This window comes from Phoenix dactylifera, chromosome 12 (assembly GCF_051530095.1).
Source record: "Phoenix dactylifera cultivar Ajwa chromosome 12, Ajwa_hap1_PhDact_Kaust_v1.1, whole genome shotgun sequence".
Lineage (NCBI taxonomy): Eukaryota > Viridiplantae > Streptophyta > Magnoliopsida > Arecales > Arecaceae > Phoenix > Phoenix dactylifera.
In genome coordinates this window covers 28,504,215-28,525,912 of record NC_143201.1, presented here as the reverse complement: position 1 = coordinate 28,525,912, position 21,698 = coordinate 28,504,215, and the positions used below count along the sequence as shown (strand labels likewise).

General features: G+C 38.4%; 1 protein-coding gene across 6 annotated transcripts; it reads right to left on the bottom strand.

Annotated features, from left to right (window-relative positions):
• Positions 1-1,467: 1,467 nt before the first annotated feature.
• Positions 1,468-19,289, bottom strand: LOC103709559 (casein kinase 1-like protein 2). 6 transcript variants are annotated; one of them, XM_088707974.2, is made up of 15 exons: positions 18,831-19,289; positions 18,622-18,723; positions 18,457-18,497; positions 15,243-15,312; positions 15,007-15,155; positions 14,834-14,929; positions 14,675-14,745; positions 12,492-12,553; positions 12,236-12,299; positions 12,065-12,149; positions 11,852-11,978; positions 11,688-11,770; positions 11,357-11,420; positions 10,964-11,106; positions 1,468-2,440 (listed from the first exon to the last, which is right to left on the bottom strand). In XM_088707974.2, exons 2-15 carry the CDS (start codon positions 18,695-18,697, stop codon positions 2,387-2,389), a joined length of 1,185 nt encoding a protein of 394 aa, XP_088564100.2. In that variant the 5' UTR covers positions 18,698-18,723; positions 18,831-19,289; the 3' UTR covers positions 1,468-2,386. The 6 variants fall into 6 exon arrangements, with proteins under 6 accessions (XP_088564100.2, XP_088564101.2, XP_008793207.4 ...); XM_088707975.2 differs by having other exon boundaries at positions 18,622-18,707; positions 18,831-19,288; XM_008794985.6 differs by having other exon boundaries at positions 1,468-2,448; positions 18,831-19,283.
• Between the last annotated feature and the right edge of the window lie 2,409 nt (positions 19,290-21,698).

The following is a 21,698-nucleotide window of genomic DNA, read 5'->3' as shown; positions in this document are numbered from 1 at the left end:
CTAAAGAAGCGGCCAATCTGGCTGATATCCCACCTCTTTCCAAGAAGAAGCGGCCGATCCGGCTGGTAAGCCCACCACAATAGTAGTTGTTTTGATTTGCGTTTGACTTTATCATTTTGTGTCAACAGTCTTTTATTTGACATTCTGCTTTGATAATGTGTACTAAAATGTCACTCTTGCAATAAATTGGTGTATCTAATTGTTCTTTCTTATCATCTGACGTGCATTTGATTTCCAAGATGATAGGGGATGCAGAGAAGGGCCTGACTACCCGACATTACTACATTGATAGAGCCCCCTAGTGAAAATCTTGGGGTTGGTTTGGCTTATGTTTCTGTCAGAAAAGATATAGTTCCTGTCATGCCAGCTCATTTTTCACTTGATAAATTGATTTTGTTGAGATTTTTGGATTCTGAAGTGTCACTGGGTGGTAAGAAAGAAATCCAGAATTCATTTGGCAATGGATTGTTATACTAGTAGTAGTTTCATTAGATGCTTCAGATGGTTATGGGTCTACTTCTGTACTATTTGGTGTTTCAAGTTTCAATAACTGCACATCTTGTGGTGTTTCAAACTACCATATGTGGGGTTCTGTGATGCCTATATTGTTTACTCAGGATATTGCTTTGGATCTTACTGTTGTTTTGTTCTATTTTAACTTTCTTCCACGATGTTGCCAATCCCTTTGAAATGCATGTAACCAAAACTAGAATCCATCAAAACAAGTCCCAACCCTTAGAGATCCAGAAGGAGGACAACAAACATCAGGCACATACGGTAAATATTTTTCTGTAGCTTGTCGTTGCCCAGAAATAATTTGTTGGTATGGCGCAGATCCTGGCCTTTCCGTTGAAGAAAGCGGTCTTTATAATTGCACTCGAGACGGAACAAGGGGGGCGGCTATTTTGTTGTCACTTTTGTTCCCACTTGTAAATAGTAATAATGCTTCCATACATTGCAGTTGAATATGTATAAGAATATTTTTATCATTTAATAGATATAATTAGTACACTAAAACATAAAATAATCATTACAAAAAAATTGCATTCATCAAATGATAAAAATAAATTAATGCATATACAGCTACCTTGTAATATTATACATATGGAATATTTTTATCATGTAGGTGAGAACAATTAGTTATTTCCTTGAAATTAATCATCTCTTGGAATGGTTGTGTTGTAATATTGATCCGATAATGAATGTTAATGTTATCTTAAAAGGTCTCAAGAATTGGCTTTCCTTCCCCATTTGGAGAGATTTTCTAAGGCGTCAGTACTTTCGAGTCAAGATCAAAGACACTGCAGAGTGCCCTCCGGGACCTCCCAGATCACACTGCCAAACCAAGAGCCTGTCATCGGCATTTGGCCAACGCTCTTCTCAGAGAACCATGCGCCTCGCCCTTCAATTGCTAGCGTCCGATAAATAGAAAAAAAAAAGAAAAAACAGAAAAAAAACACTAAGACATAGTATCTAAAAAATCTTTATTCACAAGAAGCTTGAAATCAACACTTTGAATAACAATTCATTCAGTTTTCACAACACCAAACTTGGAACTGCAAATATAATGGTCTCAATCCAATACAATATATATGACCCTTGAAAGCCTTGCATCCCAAGTTTTTCTCGCCACTTGCAATAATTCAAGGACATTGCCCCGCAGTATTTGGGAACTACACTTTGCTCTTAGAACCAGCTTCCATACTCTTTATGTAGGTGTACAAAACAAATAACATTACGAATGCAAATAGCATTAAACATTTCCAACCAAAAAAAACAGTCCTGAATTCAGACTATGGCTTTCCATTGACAAACATAACATCACCGGTAATACAAATGACAAGATTTACAAACAGAAACAAAGGAGCCACAGGGCAACTCGGTACACATATGGACTAAGGCTTATCTAAGGCCTTGGCATGGTAAGGCTTAATACCTCCTTAGACCCCCTTAAACCCCCTTTTTTAAAAAACATTTTTTTTATCAGGGGGTATTTTCCTGAATCAGCAGTTAAAGAGTGCTTGCCCATGGTAGCAATATTTTTCTTCAACCAAACTTGAGAAAAGAAAGTTTCCTGGTTGCTTTATCCTACAGATTTTGAATTTTATGGAAAGAAAAACAATATACTGCAGAACCTCATTAGCAGCCTCACTACAAAAGCCTTTCATCATTGTTGAAATTAAGGCGCTCAATGCCTTTAAGAGTAGACTCATAATTCTTGATTTTAGACAAGTACCTGCCAGAAGAAGTGTGCCTCTGCTGTGCTGATGCGACAGGGGAACTTCTCTGAGCACTTGAAACTTTGTGGAAAGTTCCAGGGCTAGCTTCTCTGGTGCGAGGGCATGATAGTTCCACCACGCTGCCCATTATCATCGCATCTGCAGTGCTAGAAACAGCAGCACGCCTGGATGATCCGTTTGACCGGCCCAAAATAGTTAAACTGGATAACTACATGGGAGATGTATCCATGGTCAGGAATGGAACAACAAAAAAATCTACATATTTTATTTCTTTAAGTATTTTTTTATGACAAGATCCTAGTCATGATTCATTGTATAATGAACAGGATGATGCAATAAAAACAAGTGTTCCATCACTAGAACAGCTCAAGACCGTCCTGTAAGAAACAAGAAATCGTGCAAATGAATCTCATCCCTCCCAGGGGCGGCAAACCACGTACATGAGAATGCCAGTGCACATATACCATTATCTGACAGTAAGTAATGCAAAACTCTGAACATCATATGAGGCTTAATGAAAAAAGGCCCTCTGCCCTCCTATCAGTCCCAGAGGTTTACTGAAGATGCATGGTCAGACCATTAAGAACAAATAATATCATCGTCAAGATTTTCTTAAATTATTACATCACAAAATTTAAATATGTTATCTTTTGGAAGTTGAATAACCACCTGGAGCAGAATCGTTGAGCAGCTTTGCCAGAATTAAAACTTAAAAACACCGCTCATCACATTTATATTTGATACAAGATGGAAGCCAGAAATATGACACAATCTAAACGAGACATAAGTTCAGTAGCCAGCTGCAAATAGTGCGTACTCGTTGCATGCAGGTTTCTTTATTCTTGGATTTCATATCCAAGGTTGTAATATCATATTATATTCTATTATATTCCAGAAGTTGTAAGTGGATGACCCCTTACCAATTATACCTTGTAGTGTTGGAAGAGCACCAAACAGGAGTAAGATGTATCATAGAACATGTCCAAAAACAAACCAAAAAAAAAAAGAAGCAGTGTAGGTTCAAGCAAAGAAGTTGATGGAAGATGATAGAAATATAGTCACATAATATACATCTCCCTATATTTCAACAGGCCTGGCCTGAAACAAAATGATATCAAGCTTTGGACACAAAATTAGGTTTCAGAGTTGGACTTTGGAAGCAGGTCACAGATCTTGTATACTACAAAGAATTGTTAACTTGCACTTATTTGTAATGATTTGCACCAAATGCATGTATGGGCATATTTCTGGTTTATACAAATATCCAAACCGGTGAGGGCAAGCCTTGGCACAACAATAAGATTGCTCGATTGTGATCTTGGTCCCACGGGTTCGAAATAGAGCTGATCATAGGCCGGGCCTTGAGCCTAAACTATATTAATTTTTAATCAGGCATCGGGTCAGGCCTATTTAAAGATATTTTCCATGCCCAAGCCTGGCCCATGATCAGATAGTCCGAAACACGGAAAAGCTCCATGCATCTGACCTTCCATGGACCCCACAGTGGTGGGGGCCTCATGAAACGCCCTTTTTGTAAATATCTATACCAGTATCCTTTTTTGTAATCAAATATTAGGGCCAAGCAACAAATAGCATAAAAACTAGGAAACATTCATCATGGAGAACATGACTCTTCCATCAAAACATGTCCATTAGAACCCCACCACCATCTATGGATGGTCATAGACATTATCATTGTTAAAGGTGCGACAGAGGCACCAGGCGCAACCTCAAAGTGAGGCGGCTTCATCATACACACATGCACATTCATATTTACACACATACATATACATATACATATAAACATACATATACATATATAGATACATACATATATAAATATATATACATATATAGATAAATAAATATATACATGCATATACATATACAGGTACATTTATGTATACACATATATATACCTACATATATATACACATGTATTTACACACAGTTAGTTAAAATTTTCAAAATAATTATTCTGACAAAATCATGGTCATTAATAACAAATTATTTTTGAAGGTTTTGCGCAAATGGATTGTTATTAAAGGGTGTCTGATACGATCCAGGTTTTTAGGTCCATGATATTGTATGACTAAACGTTTGAAAGTATATTCTTCTCGATGCTCATATGAAAACACTAGAATGATGTGGGACTGAATTGCAACATAAAGCTTGTGAAGGAATAGGAAGACCATCTGGTCTTACCCTGATTCACCAGAAATCCGGTAATGCAATAGAGGCACCATATCCTTACGTTGAACCGATTGCTGATGTGTGGCAATGGCAGACCTGTACAGGTCTGTAATTGGTGAGCAGGAACTTGACCTGACTTATCCCAGTAATGTATCTAGCACATACCATGAATCTCTAGGTTATTTGGAATAAGATTCCAATCAATTATTCTCTCAATAGATAATCTTTAAATTGGATCAAGAAAGATCCGAATTTAATTGGAGAATTGATTGAGCTCTAATTGGGCTAAAGCCTAAGGTTAAGAAAGATCATACTGGGGTTTAACCTGGGCCAACTTGGACAAGGTCCAAGTGGACAACCAACCGTGTGGGGCCACCCCTCCCTTATTTTATTTGCCATATGATGGCACACTCCCTATAGGCATAAGGGCGGCCCCTCTCTTATTTGAGTTTGATTGGGATTCTAAAGGGCACAAGTGGAGGCGCCCCAGGAACCCCTAGCGCCTCCTATATATAATCCTAAAGGAGGCACCATAAGTTGTAGCAGAAGTGGTGGCAGGGGCCAGAGAGAGAAACCCTATCATGAGGAAAAATAGAGGGTGGCTAAAGAGAGATTTTCTAAGAAAAGAGAGGAAGAGAAGGCTTGTCTTTTAAAGCACCTGAACAAGTTCTTGCAGAGCAATCCCTTGGCCTACGATGTAGGGCTAAGCAAAGCCTTCAAAGATAATGGATGTGGATTGAAGCGGCCATGAGTAATAGTATTCAAAGGGTCATGTACTTTTGTAGCTTTAGTCTCTCCCTAAGAGGATAAAATCGACTCTAGAGTAGCCATAATGGGAGAGTATAAATTTTTTAAAACTCGTATGCATGCTTTGTATATGAAAATATCATGACCAAATGTTCTAACATTTCGTTGCAAATCTCTAACAATCATCCACATGTTCATCATGTACATGATTACCAAACTCAAAATATTACACAAGTATTTTTTATTTGAAAAATTACATGAATTTACTTCTTAATAATGACTTTCTAGAAAGTAGAAGCAATGCCAATGTACATCCTACATCTCAAAAACCAAATTCTAGAGGTAAATTCTGCAATATTTTTATACCTTTGAACCTACTTATCATGGGCTTATCATCTACTGTGAGAAAGGAAAGGAAGACATATGGATACATTCCCAAGAAAGTTGGGTACATAAGATGAGAAAGTTTCGAAGTACTGGCATGTACCATAACATATGCAAGATGTTCAATATCATTTTTAGGCTTACCAAACTACCGAACAATAACCAACTCCCCCCCCCCCAAACACACACACAACCCAATCATATATTTTTCGCTTCTTCACCTCAAGGTTGGTGGAACTGGAAATAATCAATAGTAACAATATGTTTAAGGAAAACATAAAGAAGGTTAATAAAAAGGAAACGAACATGGAAAACAATGACACGTTAAACCCAACGTTTTAAACACTGTGGAATGGGGTTGTCTAAATGGGGCTCTAAGGGCCTCTTCGCCACCAAGACAACTCGCAAAATGATAGAGTGGTGATGAGTGATGCAGAGCAACATTCTTTGGTGCCCCTAAAGACCAAAGTTTCTCGCTCACTTTTCAAAAATATAATACTAACCACAGATAAATTCTCAGATGCAACAAACAAAACCTCCGTGATTTGTTGATCATGTGGAGTAAAAGTTGAAAGAGCCTCCATCTCTTCCTGAAATGTCGCTTCATCCAACAATTACGTAAGGAGGTATCCAAAGCTTTCAAATTCAAAAATTAGTGTTGGAATGCTTCAGAATCATCAGAGAGAGTAAGGTGAGACCTAGAATGCACCCCACATGGAGCATATGGCTTGAATAGGACACACAATCTTCTACAAGCAAAACAAATGTCATAGAGAGCCCGTGTAGTCTTTGTCTTCCTCCTGGATGTTGGTGATGAGGGAGACTCAAAACAAGATAGTACAAACTCCATGTGAAGCATCGCTTTTCCATAATATTTCCATCTTGTACACTATTTACACCTCCTTCCTCAGCTCCCTTATAAAGGGGCTCTGTAATTTTTTTATGTAACCATTTTCATGATTCCAATGAATTATGTTGACAGGATTTCCCATTCTTGCACAACAAGGAGCAAAGTCCAACACACTTATAAAAAGATAATAATAATATAGAAAATAAAAAAGGCTTAAAAATAAAAGAAATAGAAAATAAACTAAAAATAGTATAAGAAAAAAACCATATATACATTACCAAAAAAAATGCTGAGAAATAAATTACAAAGCAAAGTAGAATAAAATTAAAAACAAAATGAGATTAATACTTGCTTGATATGTTTGATCCACTAAATTATTGGCATTCTGGAGTATTATATTTATATAAGTAGTTAAATACACTCCCATATTCGTTCGACTTGCTTTTCTTATGTATCTTCGAGAAAAAGAGGGAGACAAAAAATTCATATCTATAAGAGAAAAGGGAGCTGATAGTAGTGTACTAATTAATAGTGCTATAAAAGAGAAATCAAGTGGCAAAGTAACAGAAGGGCAAGATCTATTGAAGAAAGAGAGAGCTGAACCAATTAAAATGAAAGCACAATATCAGATAAGAGAAAATAAGCAAAGAGGAACGTGGATTAGAAAGATGTGGCAAACAAAGCAAAAAATTATAAAAAGATAGACATGAGAATTTGGAAATTGGATTACATAAGGACTATTTCAACTCTTAGATATATTTTTTAAAAAAATTTTAAGATTAGATGGTCTTTAATCAGGAAGGACCGAGAGTAATTAAGGGTAGGATATCATTAGTTAAGATCTCTTCCAACCACTGGTTAAGGGCTGGAGAAGATTTAATAAAATTCCTTTTGTTTTGTAATTGATTTTAAAAAAATTTCATATATAATTGGTTGAGAGAGAGTGAAAATAGGGGCGAAGGCTATAGAAGGAGCCCATTTAGTTTAGGGCTTTCAGCATATTGCACCCAATGTTTTAACAATATTACGTATTAAGCCTTCCCTTATTCCTATTTACAAATCAACCTAGATGATGTTATATTTATTTGCAAAATGACTCTTGGGTTAGCTTAACTTTAATGATTAGTGGATGGCTTCTTCATTCATAGTTTGCTGACAGAGTTACCCCTTCCTATCTTAAAAGAGATCTCCATGTATCTCTCTCTCTCTACCCTTTCCTTATCTTCTAACACTAAGGGTAATCAAAAGAGTAAAGAATCCCTCCCACGACCTCCGTACTCCCCCTCCATCCAAGGTCAAGAGCCTCTGGCATAGGCCCCAAGTTTCCTCCACCAGTGAATCATATACGTTGCCACTGTTTGCCACCATGAGAAGTCTCCCAACAAAGACAATGCTACCATGCATCCACTTCTCAGAGATTGTGCAGCAGACTAGGGATGGTTCTGCCCGCTGGGTCCATTGTCTCGGCCTAGGCACCGACTGGAAGGAGGCATCTGCTGATGCCGTAGATCCAGCCAACGAGGGCACCTATGATGGCAAATTGACAGAAGGCAAGCATAAGGTGTTGAAAGACCAACGGCAAAGACTGTGTTGAAGAGCTGAATGTTGGCGGAGGGGATGTAGAGAGGGAGCAACCAAGGACGGCACAAGCAAGGCTGACGTTGGGGAGTGATGGAGGGAGGGATTAGGGTTTCAGTGGGAAGCAGGGTCTAGGAGGAACTAGTGAGACTGGTCAGGGTGCAGACATTGAAGCAAAGGTTCGGCTAGGCAAAGCCAAGATGAGATTAGACAGCGAAGAAGCGTAGGGAGTAGAGAAACGCCATGATTGCTACACAAGGGCTAGGGCGAGGTAGGAAAATCAAGGACCTTGGTTTAGAGTGTACCCACGGATAAGATAGTTATTTCTTATCCCTGGTTAATTTAACAAGAAACCATCGTTAGTATGCAAGATGGAAACCTAATTACCATTTTGCAAACAAATATAACATTATCTGGAAAAAAAAAGAGAGATAAAAAATTAAAATACTTTCCTCATAGAAAAGGCATGCACATCACTCATTAAAAGAAAATCATAGTGAATGACATATCAATTAATTTCATATTTTCTTATTCTCAATATTAGCCAAATAATAATAATAACATAGAAGGCAAAATAGTTCTACTATAAGAGCTTGAGGTAATTGGCAATCATGAACAACATTTTGTGCTCGCATCACGAATATATGGAGGGACAAAAGCATAGCTGATGGTGCAATGAAGAGGACAGGTGGGAAAGGGAAAAGAGACAAAAGTTGAGAAAACTTCAAACTGGCTGTGTTTATTAAAGGAATGGATGGATAAGAGTAGGCCCATTTAAAAGTTTCAATGGACATTAATAATTTTGCTCCTTTGTGTGTGTATCTATACACATGCACACACTTAATAATAGGGAATCATTTTAGTAAATTGTCAAATTTATTAAGTACTGCCTCCAAAAAATGGAGATATCCAAATAATCTGGTATCTAGGGTGATATAAGGGTTGAGATTAGCAAAAATGCAAAGATAGAGAGAGTAATGACGGAAAAAGGGAAATGATAAATGATAATAGAAAATAGTGTGGTAAATTTTCAGTCATGCAAAATATTTAATTAGCCAAATAAGACCGGAGAGATCCACAAAATAATGCAATGTATAAGATGATAATATATAAGAGTATTTTGGGAAAAGGTTTTAACCAACATTTGCCAAACCAAACCAAACCAAACCGACCAGTCTGGCACATACCGCACTAAACCGACAAGAAATCAAGACGTTTCAGCCATTTGTATTAAATTCAGCTTATAAAAACCCTCTGACACTTTCTTCGGCTGCTTCAATTGCTCTCGCTCACTCTCCTCTTTGGTGCCGATCGATACTGGCTGACATCAATGCCATCACCCTCAATCGACGCTAAAGACGATGTTGTTGCCTTCTATTGAAGCGAAGACAACACCATCACCCTTGATCGACGCCATGGGGGCCCTCACGGACATCCCCAGCCATGATCAACAGTTAGAGCCTGTTTAGGAATCCAGTAGGATTGGATTGGATTTTCCATTAGATCATGAATTACACAGTCTATTCAAGTAAGGCTCATATCAAACCAATCCCCCTCTAGCTCAAATCCTGTAGGAGAAAAAAAAAAGACTTCCATACATCCTTTTTCATCCTACAGTTCAACAGGCCCATAAATAGAATTTAGCCCAAAACTAGAACGGGTCTTTAGAAAAAAAATGAGTTGGGCAGGCTAACAAGCTAACAGGTCCAATTTCTATAGAAATCCAATCCAATCCTACTAAATTTTCCAAATAGGCCCTTAGGGCTACGGTTTTGGGGCTCCAACTACCACCACTAATGAGGTACACCTCTCTCTCTACCCCCTCCCTCTCTTCCTCCCTTTCCTTCCTCTCCGTAAGCCCCCCCCCCCCCTCTTTCACTCCTCTCCCTCCCTCCCTACCTCCCTCTCTCTTCCTCCCTCTCCCCCCTCTGCATAAGCCCCTCTCCTCCCTCTGTCTTCCTCTCCACTCTCTCCCCCCTCTCCCTTGCACGCACCCTAGTTCTGTATGCCTTGGGTATAGTCTGTACCGGTACCATACCAAACCGGTTGCTAAAATGGTACGACCCATGACATCGGTCCAGCGAACCTTGGTTTAAACAAATGAAACCTCTTGAGGTGTACTCCAAAACTCAGAGCTCCCTACTTATAAAAATGTAGATGTGCACCTTTTCAATCTATAGGTTTGTAATCTTGAGACTAAACTTGAAATCTACAAGTTCTAAGAACATTTCGAAGCAACATGACAATTTCTAAGATATTCGAGCAGGTCGGGTTGGGTCGGGTCATGGGTCAACCCGACCCATTTGCAGCCTTACATATCATACAAAAAATAGCTTTAAATCATTTTGAAAGACATTCTTGCAAAAAATGTTGCTCTATAAAGGAAATCACATATAAGTAGTTATACCAAAGGCCACAGTTAACAGCCAACAAAACCTGTCATATACAACAAATTTACAATGGTGCAGTATATGTTGATGCAGGTGATGATCCCCTTACCCCCAGGTTCCATTCCATCAACAAGTTATATTCCTAATTTCCTACCCCTTCGTATTCATGGAGATGGCCCAATTTCAACTATCAAGAAAATATGAATGCTGACGATAATTAATCTAGATGATCAAGTTAGCAATCAGGCTCCTGCTGATCGCATAACCATGTGCAATCTGTGAGCACCAACATTTTCCATGCAAATTCAAAATATCATCAACAGGTCTCTGCGATTTTTCCTGTTTTTCTAATGACCTTTTACTCCAGCATGCTATGGTACAAAACAATTAATGGTTCGGCATTCACAACAACTTTACACGGCATTTAAAGTCTTTCTATATGAAGACTAAAGCAATAATCATAAATATTAAGTGACCCTCCAGAAGAATAGATATGCTGACCAAGAAAACCTTTATCACACATTCAACCATCTGAAATCAGACAAAAGTTGCATGACAAAAATGAATGAAAAACAACTCACCATAGTTTCCTTAGTAACACCAGGATCATTTCCTTCTGAATTTTTTTGTCTCGATAAGCTACTGGCATTAATAGCAGGTGCTGAAATTCGCCGACGAGAAGGATCCATTGCTGACCAACCACTTGGTCTTCCTTCCTCACCACCTGAAACATTGTCATAGGACAAATTACCACTGGGTAAGAAACACCAAGAGGCAGATTCATTCAGAAAGAAGCAACGCAACTAACATTAAAGCAGTAATACTAAAGATTTGTGATAAGTCGATCCTAATTATGATATGAACATGATTATAAGAGATAGGTCTGGATGATATTGGAACTGGGCAGTTCAGCAAATCTGATAAGGTTGAGCAGAAGGCAACATTAAACCCAGCTAAAAAGGTAAACAGATTACCTGATTGCCTATCAGCATGCACAATGGCCGGGGCCAACCCTGAACTAGGTCCAGCACCAGGTCCCTAAAAAGAAAGCATAACCCACTTACTGCTAATGAATAAAAAAAAGCTTTTTAAACCATGGTACGTTATACTAGCCCAAACCGAGCGGTACGGGACATACCATACCGGTTCGGTATCGATACCCGGTATAGGTGGTGTACCAAGTACGCAAAAAAAATTCTGTACCATACCGTACCGACACTGTGCTAGTGTGGCACCGGTATAGGGTCCGGTACCGAGATGGCGAACATTGTTTTAAACAACATATTTTTTTTCTATGCGACTTACAAGAGCTCGTGGAGGAGCACTTGCAATTTGTGATTGTTGATATTTCAAAATGGTCCAGTCGAACACATAATCAAATTGAAAACCTGCAAACGTAAAGGTTTGGATATCAAACTTACAATATCCCAGCCAACATGGATCTATTAAATAAACACTTTTAAGCCTACCTTCACGAATAAAAAGATCACGAAATATTCTCTTAAGATAGGCATAATCTGGCTTATCATCAAAACGTAGCGAACGACAGTAGTGGAAGTATGATGCAAATTCTGAAGGATAACCCCGACACAAGGCCTGAAAGAACAGACCTCTATCATAGTTTTATCAAACTGAGCAAAAACTTGTAGCAAATAATCTTAGTTCATAAAAAGCAAGCTCACCTCAATCGGTGTGGATACTTTCTTTTCACTAATTTTCTCATACTTCTGTTTCTTGGTTCCTGCTTTAAGACCCTGCCATGGAAGACTGAAAAGAAGACAAAGGTTAAGTTTCCAAAATGGAAAAACAGTGGGGACAATATCCTTATTAATCTTTGTCAATGGAAACCACACCTTCCTCTTAAGAAATATATGAGAACATATCCGAGAGACTCCAAATCATCCCTCCTGCTTTGCTCTTAGCAACCAAAATATGCACAGCAGTCAGATAAACAATCAGGCGTTTCAAAAAATAGCAGAAAGTATATATGAAGAACATTTTCTGAAAACAAAATTCTTCTATCAGCACTGAGACACATAACAATATCAAATATCTTAAAGAACAAAATATTATTTTTGAAAATAAAGAGTGGGAACATATTTTATATACCAATGCCAAGGTGTGTATTCATGCTTGCATATCTTGCTGTCCCAGTCAAATTCTTATTCTCCCTGTAATATTAATTAACAGGTCAGAATGTAGGAATAGAGAGGCCTCCAATTTCTATAAAACTTGTTATCATATCAGGGAAAAAGCCTCGTGATAGAATTCAAGAATAATGTCCCATGAGGAGTTGCAAGCCAGCAGCACTAAAAGCTTCTAAACAGCAAATGCAGGCTCAATAAAATAAAATGGACCGTGATATGGAGACATAAGTGGATATAAGCCAAAAAAAAATTCCGGAATACTAATCTCAGTATAGAGTCTGTGGTAATGAAATGAAAATTAGAGCAGAGTATCATATTTCAGGCTTAGTTAACAATATATTCTTAGCACATAAAGCCATCACGTTGGACTTAGTTATAGCATATTATGTTGAGCAAAAAATGATCATTTTGGGTATAATTAACGTCTAATATCTTCATTAACTGGCTAAACACTCATATAGATGAACATCAAAATAGAGTGCATTCCTGCCATCACTTTATCAAATAAAAAATAAAGCAAAGATGGTTTCGCAAAACAAAAGGGAAACAAAAATGCAAACTTACAAAATAAAAGCTAAAGTATCCCCTGCCTCACCCATCCAAGAAGGACATAACATGAGCGTGGCAACCTTGTTAAACCAATATATGGAAGAACTTCTTTCCAGCTCATACTCATAGGTGCAATAAGTTACTTTATCAGCACTGCCATGTTAAGAAACTAATACTATCTCTGCTAATTCAAACTCATTGCAAAGTTTTAGGTGCTAGTTCAAACAGTCCAGATTTGCTACGTCGGGTCATTTTCTTTGCATGATAAAGTTCTTCCCCAATAACTCTCTTTGCGTCTTTCTTTATTGTCACTGCAGAACTAAAATTACAGTCTGAATCAATTACAGGATGAATACAAAACAGGATTGACTCCAATACTTCCCACACAACCCTCTCAAAGAACCAATTTGAAGTGAAAATAATAGTAGTATTTATAGCAGCAGCAGCAGCATAATATACCATCATCTCCCTATCTCAAATCTTACCCCAGTGACCCTTTCATTAACCATTTTTCATCTAAAGTAAAAGCTTGGTATTCTTACCCCTTTATTCAAATGTATCTACTTTCTCCAAATTTAATTCCAAACCAAGGACTTAAGTCCTTGCAGGATGTCCCGCAGGACACGGGAATGGGGTACCATCCTGAGTGTCGGGACAGTACCATCCCACCATTATCTCAGCATCCTGATCAACACATCTTAGAACATCCTCTATCCCAACCATCGAGACAAGGAGGGACGGTAGTACATCTTGTTCCATGGGAAAACCAGGACAACCCCGTCCCGCAAGATTTAAAAGCTTGTTCCAAAATATTAATCAACTCTCTATAATCCAAATTTATCTCTTCAACATCTCATTATAATTTATGGATATTTTGCTATCATTCTCATTGGTCGATCTCATAGATTTCAAGAAAAATACAAAAAAATGTTAGCAGATCTTGACAATTTGAAAATGTGATGATTAAATCATGTCATCTCAAGAAGGATATGATCTCTGACCAATCTTTATTCACTGTTGTGGCTGCCCCTTGTTACCAATCTGCCATCTTAAGGAAATGATTAATATTTTTGCCCCTTTCATTCATAACTACCAAATTAAATATTTGCTACTTAATTCTTAACTATAAAAACCTAGTAATTTACTTATAAACCATGTTTATTTATGTATTAATATGTACATTACACAGCATTAGGCACCAACTATACTGGGTAATGGGAATCCATACATGTCAGGTACAGTACCATTATGTTACAGGGGCTCAATACACCCCCCTACTGAAACATGGTACGAGTGTTATGGGGGCTCCAACAGTGTGGCATGTATCATTAGTGGGGTATACTATACTGTGCCGTATCAACCCAAACACTGACTGGTAACGGTACCAAAACCAATACTTGAAACATTGCATGTATGTGTATTTTTGAATTGTGCTTGTCTAGGCAGGTATATTGAGAAAAAAAGCACTACACATCCAATTGCAATAGATTCTGGTCAAATGACATGCCACTCCCAGACACCCATACATCAACCCCCAAATGTAGACACCTAACTGTATACGCAGATGAGCTTCATAATTAATATTGAAAAATTTACCTATATGGGATGTGTTGGTGAGTTGAAGTGTCTCTATACTTCTTGGCAAGACCAAAATCAATAATATACACCTAAAGTAAAAGACATTATGTCAAATGATATGCAGATTCTGATGTAATCCTTATAAAAGAACAGCATAAGAATATTTTTGTGGTATACCTGATTTGCTCGCCTTCCCAAGCCCATCAGAAAGTTATCCGGTTTAATATCTCGATGAAGAAAATATTTAGCATGAAGAAATTCGACTCGGTTGATCTGATGTACTATCAAGGCAGATTAGGAATGGATGAAATAAGTTATGATAAAAACTATTAAAAAATGTAAAATAATACCATCTGATCTGCTATCATAAGCACAGACTTCAAAGAAAGCTTTCTACTGCAGAAGTTAAAAAGATCTTCAAGGCTTGGTCCTAATAAATCCATGACAAGAACATTATAGTCACTTTCAACACCAAACCACCGCACATTTGGAATGCCAGCTGCCAAAATAAAAGGAAGAAAATATAATGTCTCGGCGAATAATATGAACATATTTTCACAAAGGGTTAACAGGAATTTCTAATTACTTCCTCCTTGTAAAATTCTGTACAGCTTTGATTCATATAGCAGCTGCGGATGCTTTGTCTTGACATTTTCCTGATAAAAAGATGATGCATCATACCCTACTCTATAATAATACAGAATTAACTAAAACATGAATAAACATTTCATTAAATGACATATCCACTACTAACATGTAGTAACCTATTCTAATTTCTGGCACTGAAGATGGAGAAATCACATAATCATACCTTCAACTGATCAAAATAAAAAAAAAAATAACAAGCATAATATTTTACTGATAAAATATATACACATGTGTTGAAAGTTTATTAAATTCAAAGTACAATTAAAGGCCTCAAATGGAATCTCAATAAATCAAGTATGCTGTCTAATAGCAGTGCTCGTTATAAAATTATCAGCAAATTAATAAAAAAATAATCTCTATCATAGGTTCTATACCACTTCTGTACATTTGAAGGGGTCCAATTGATTCTATAAGAAACGGCAAATGGAACATGATGTAAAGAACTAACAGGAGATCAAGTTAGAGAAGAGGCTTTTTTTTTTGGCAGGGCCGGCAGTGGGGGCTAGCAGGACAGCAAACTATTCAACATACTGCTTTCTTTTAATATGCAGAAAAAAAAGGGTTTGAAAATAGACAGTCCAGCGCAAAAGAGGATTTTTTTCCCTGCCCCATACAATAACCATTGATTGAAGATCCAAAACTTGACTTTCCCACCAATGCAAGGATCCAACTAGCACTCTTGCACTCCATCTTAAACACTCTTCCAAGACTGATAACTACAAGGCATCCAGTACTAGGGCAACTTCTTGGGCAAACCAACTTTTCCATACAAGGAGTAGGTCAAGATTGTATTTCAGCATCCTCAGGAGATTCTAGAACATCCATATCTTCTCCATATGGTTCACACTTCCCAATTCCCTAAAAGAATACTTATCCCTCTAAAGAAAATTGCAAATGAAATTTTCCTAAGAAAAACACTTCAGAAATTCCACATAAACCTCAGGTTTGCCAGCACCATGACATGAAGCCACCAATGCAAATCTCATAGCTAGTGGATAACTCACTCCAAACAGTGTCATTCACACTCAGTCTGCTCCCCAAATTTGGATAATGATAAAAACTTGAACAAGAAATCAGTTCTAAACAATTTAACTTGGAATTTGTGGGTCAATCCAAAACCCCTGAACGCTAACTTCATGTTCCAATTTCATGGCAGTTGTACCTTCCATAAGAGACCATTAAAATGAAGGTAAAGAAGGGACTTAATTGAATTGCTGAAACTAGGGCAGAAGACTGCTCAAATTTCTTAAGCAAACATCCTACAGTTCATGTTGCTATGCTCAAGTAGACCTCTTGATTCCAATAAGATTTGTAGAAATGGAAAATAAAAGGCCATCAAATTTCAGTCTCTATGTAGCTCTAACAATACTCGATACTGCCAACACATTATCACCAAACGAACCACCATATTGCTCTCATTCAGTAAGTTGCTACTTTGATTTTGCAAGCATTGTTATATTACATGTAAACATCCCACTAGATGGAGCAGGGTTTGTTGAATCACATAAATGGGTGTGATCTATTTATTTGTAGATTAAGTTACATTATACTTGGTCATCATTGAGTAAATAAGAAGGCAGTATCACCAAAGGAACCACCATATTGCTCTCATTCAGTAAGTTGCTACTTTGATTTTGCAAGCATTATTATATTACATGGAAACATCCCACTTGATGGAGAAGGATTTGTTGAACTACGTAAACAGGCGTCATCTATTTATTTGTAGATTAAGTTACATTATACTTGGTCATCATTGAGTAAATAAGAAGTTGCAATATTTACTTCTGCACATCTTCGACTTTCACTGAAGGTCCACCTTGCAAAATTTTTTTTACCTAAATGCTATTTGATAATATAAAGTGGGTATTTTCATTAAGTTATATGCTAATAATCAGCTAAATATGCCATACTTATGCTAGGTTACTTGTTCTTCATCTTTCTGCAATTTTTTAAGACAACACAAAGCCTACAGCTAAGTCACATATAGGTCTCAAATTCAAGTGAATAAATGTATGCTATGAACCAACAGCATACAAAAATAAATGTATAGAGACACAAAACTGTCTGCTAGTCCAACTAAATTCAGTGCATAAACATGATGAGGCTTCTAGATCAAAAACATTCAAATTTCAGCCAGCTACGGATTTAATCGAACCTTTCCCTGACCAAGTTTGCCAAAAACAACATTTCCAAATCTCCAGCTATTGCAAAGAAATTGATGGCAAAGCAGATTTAATATAACCTTATATAGATAACATTTGGTGTAGATTTACTAATTAGGAAGACCAATTATAGTCAAGGTATGACCATCACGGCATGATACTTATTATGAGCAGAAATTAACAATATGACAACCCTCCAGCAGATTGGTGCCCAATTAATGGAAAAGGAAGCTACATGCAAGAAAGGATTCCAATATGTATGCAAGAAAGCTGGTGAGCATGTTTAAGGCCTATCTGTAATTCTGTAACATAAGCTGATGTTAACACGGTAAAAACTCTTCAAGGCTCCCTAGAGTTGATAACAAGTTTAGACAGAAGTGGGTGAAGTCAAGTATGACTTAGAGGATTGCACTTTATAATTGATTAATTTCAATTCCCGGGCTTGAAATATCATTACTTACTTTCATATAAATAATATAACCAAGCAAATAACAAGCATTACCCTTGCATGCCTCTCATGTTTATGTCACTCAAGTTTGACACCACACATCTTCCACAAAAATTAAAGTAAGCCTATAACAGAGAACTATTTGTCATTTTGAAAATGAGCAAGGCTCTTAAATAAGGCTAATCCAAATTGCCAGTCTGCACTTAGACTTCCACAAAAACTTTGCAATTCCAAATGAGTTTCTCATATTCAACTAAATAAAAGGCAACAAGTATCCTAAAGGAGGGCCAACAAAATTCACATGAACCTAATGGCTCAAAAGAGGTTCCTTGTAGCTACCAGAAGAGACTAAAGCCAAAACATTCAATGACTTGTAAAACCTAAACCTCCAAGCAATTTCAAATTTGATAATCATAGCAAATACCAGATAAGAACACTATCAAATGCAAGAAACTCAGTTACCCAGAACAGCAATGGCATTAGCAGACCATGATTAGCCAAAAGCAATAACACACGAAGGAGAAAATCGATCAGCAGCTTACAAGCTTAATGGCGACTTCTTCATTTGTTTGGATATTAGTTCCTGCAAGCAACAATTCAAATATAAAGGAGGGAAAATCAAGAACCCTAAAAGCAAGAAAGAAAATCTTAATCTTGATAAACAAAAATCAATAAACAGACACAAGAGTGGCGTAACGATCACAGACCTAAATAGATCTCCCCAAAGGAACCACTCCCGATCTTGCGACCGAGCCGGAACTTGTTCCCGACGCGAGGCTCCATCACGGCAAAACTACAAACAACGAACCCTAAACCCAAATTCACAAACCAACCCGAAAAACGAGAAAAACATAAGGTGGAAAACGGAATCGGAGAAAGAAAAGGAAAAGGAAAAGGAAAAAAGAAAAAAGAAAACCTTCTCCGATCTGATAAAGCCTTACAGCTCACCCCCGACCAAAAGAATAAACAAAGAAACGAGTTGCTTGGGAGCAAGAGCTCAGATCGCCTCCCATTGCTCCAGATAATCGATCGCAGATAAATACAGATCGATTGATAAACTAGCGTATACAAGAAACGAAATGGAGGGATTCTTTTCTAGGGCTTGATTCTAATGGAATGGTTGCAAAAGAGAAAGTTGGGGGGGTGGAGGGGGGAAGACGAGAAGGGGAAAATAATGGGAAGAAGAGGTCATGATATCATGCTGGGGCAGGCTTCAATCCAATCGATAGCCAAAAGATATTCTAAGAGCTCTTTCTCGCGCTCGCTCTCACTTCGGCCTCGACCCTCTCGCTTTCGCTCGCCGCTTTCCCTTTCTCTTTCGGCTATCTCTGCTTTTAATTTGTCGTGTTCTTGGCCTTGGTGAATTGACGTTGGGACCCGGTGACCCCAGAGCTCGGGGCAAACGGGAGGGAGGCACGACATCAACGCCCCCGAGCGCTCGCTCCTCCAGTTTTAAGGCTTCCACTTATTTCCCGTAATACCCCTCGATGCGTGGCTGCCGTCAGATCTATCGGATATTTCGTGTGGAGTGTGATTAATCATCCTACACCGCTAACGACCCTCGATATTTGGCCTGACGCGATCCCGATCGAGGTACACTGTGCCGCATGGACTACTTGACCTGGTGGCGGTAGGCAACAGGGATGTTGGGCGTTGAAATCACCAATTATTTCAAAACTTAAATTGGTAGGATTAGATAGAATTATTTATATATTTTATTTTTTTTTACTCATCCCTCCATGTGGGTTGGATTTTTGTTTACTGATATCATGTTAAAATCACCACTTGTCCTAAAAATTTAAGCTGATAGCATGAGATAAATTTATTTATATATTTTATATTTTCTTACACTGAAAATGCCATATGGAAGGATATGCATACCTGATGAATATATCATGCAAGTTTTTTTTTTTCCTTCTACTTCTTTTGCCGTGTTATGTTAATGGCATTTGCAAATGACTTCAGCTAGCTAGATGGAGCAGTAAGTCAATTCCAGCACAGTGATTACATTGACTGAGAATCCACGCCAAAAAGTACTGGATTAGTTTGGAGATTGTTTTTTAACCTTAGCATTAGTTTTGATTGCAGCTCTCTAAGCCTAGGTTTCCATCATAGCTCTTTTAAGTGGCTTATTTTGTTGCAGGTTCTGCATTTTTCCCCTTAAAATTGTCGTTACAGGTTCATGTATCAGGTTAGATCCACCAGCCACATACACCAGACCCCATCAAAATTAGTACAATTTCGTACTTATGGTGATAGGATGTATTTGAAAAAAAGAGACTTTCAATTTGGATTTTACAAAAAGTGGAAAACTAGCTACTTAGAAAAGTGACCAAAGTTTTTTTTTCTGAAAGTGGAAATATCAAACTACAGTGGTTGTCTTTATGTTCGCCATGCATGCCTATATATTAGGGACCACCATATAGAAAATTGACTTGTGGAGGATGGCATTATGAATAAGAATCGAGAAACAAAAAATCAGTCTGATGGGAGGCAAAATGGACCGTCCTGATCCAGCATGGAGCCTCTCAATTCCGATTAAGCAGACTTCAGAGTCGAGCAGGCTAGACCTCGGTCTCGCTAAGAGTCAAGCCGACCTCGAACCCCGCCGAAGGCTGAGCCGACCTCAAACCCCACCAAAGGCCGACTTCAGCCCCCGCCGAAGGCCGAGCCGACCTCGCATGCAGCCGCACTCGCTCGCGCGCCCACGTCCGCACATGTGGCCGAACATCCCAGCCATGCTTTCTGCCAAAAGCCATATCCTGCCATACTTGCTAAGAGCCATACTCTGCCACACTTGCCAAGAGCCATACCCTGCTGCAGCAGTTAACACCATGTCATGCACAAGAACTGCCCAAACCGTATGCCTTAGCAAGCTCTGGCCTTGGCCACACGCCACCTGGCTAAGATCATCTCCTTTCATGATGAGGACGGATCATACCTCAGCCACCTGAGCACCCTTATGAGGACTATTAATAAACCATATTAAAAATACGTAGGGACTTTTTTCCAAAAACTCTGCTAACGTAGCCATCGGAGGGCCTTCACCGAAATTCCCGGCCAAGACTTTGTGCAGGTATCTCCGAGTGCAGGAGGTGGCTCTCTTTCCTCCTTTTTTCGGTCCCAACTGGTGTCTTCTCGGCTTCCTCCGGCGTGGTCACCCTCGGGCCAAATTTCAACCACAACACGGTCCAAAATTTCCAATGGGTTTCAATTTCTATGTAAGAAATTTATTTCACAACACAACAAAGCCAAATACCCCAAAATAATCATTATGAACTGTTGGCATCAGTTGTATAATAACGCTCAGTTGTATAATTTCGACAAGCTCACCGACGGACGTGAGACTGGCCAAGGAGCGTCTTCTTTGCCGTCTTGGCATACTGTGTCGAGGGTGAAATCTTTGGTCCCAAGTGATTCAAAAAGTCCGCCCCTTCCATTGGGGGGCTTCTAAAGCGATCGACAACGAAATCGCGACGCTTGAAGCTCGTTTCAACGATGTGGTTGTGTTTTCAGCGAAGGAGATTGAGCGCTCTTTCCGTCTCCATTGGGTAAGTTCTTTGGTCGTGGCTTTTCTTTGACTTTAGTCACCGCGAGCAAAGTAGGATGTGGAAGGCGACTTGCATGTTTCACTGCTCTCGAAGGGGCTGTTTTTTTTTCAATTTCCAATTGAAGAAACTAAGGAACGAGTCCTAGAAAGCCTAGAAACGTTAGGGTTATGGGATAAAGTAAAATATTTTGAAGATTGCTTCGCTTACTGGAACTCCTCTATTTTTGGTTGAAT

Excerpts from the sequence above, each read along its gene's own strand:
- LOC103709559 (XM_008794985.6), bottom strand. The coding sequence starts at position 18,697 with ATGGAGCCTCGCGTCGGGAACAAGTTCCGGCTCGGTCGCAAGATCGGG. Across the intron at positions 15,156-15,242 it reads CAGAATTTTACAAGGAGGAA|CTGGCATTCCAAATGTGCGG; the intron begins GTAATTAGAAAT and ends TTATTTTGGCAG. Across the intron at positions 12,300-12,491 it reads GAATACACACCTTGGCATTG|AGCAAAGCAGGAGGGATGAT; the intron begins GTATATAAAATA and ends TTGGTTGCTAAG.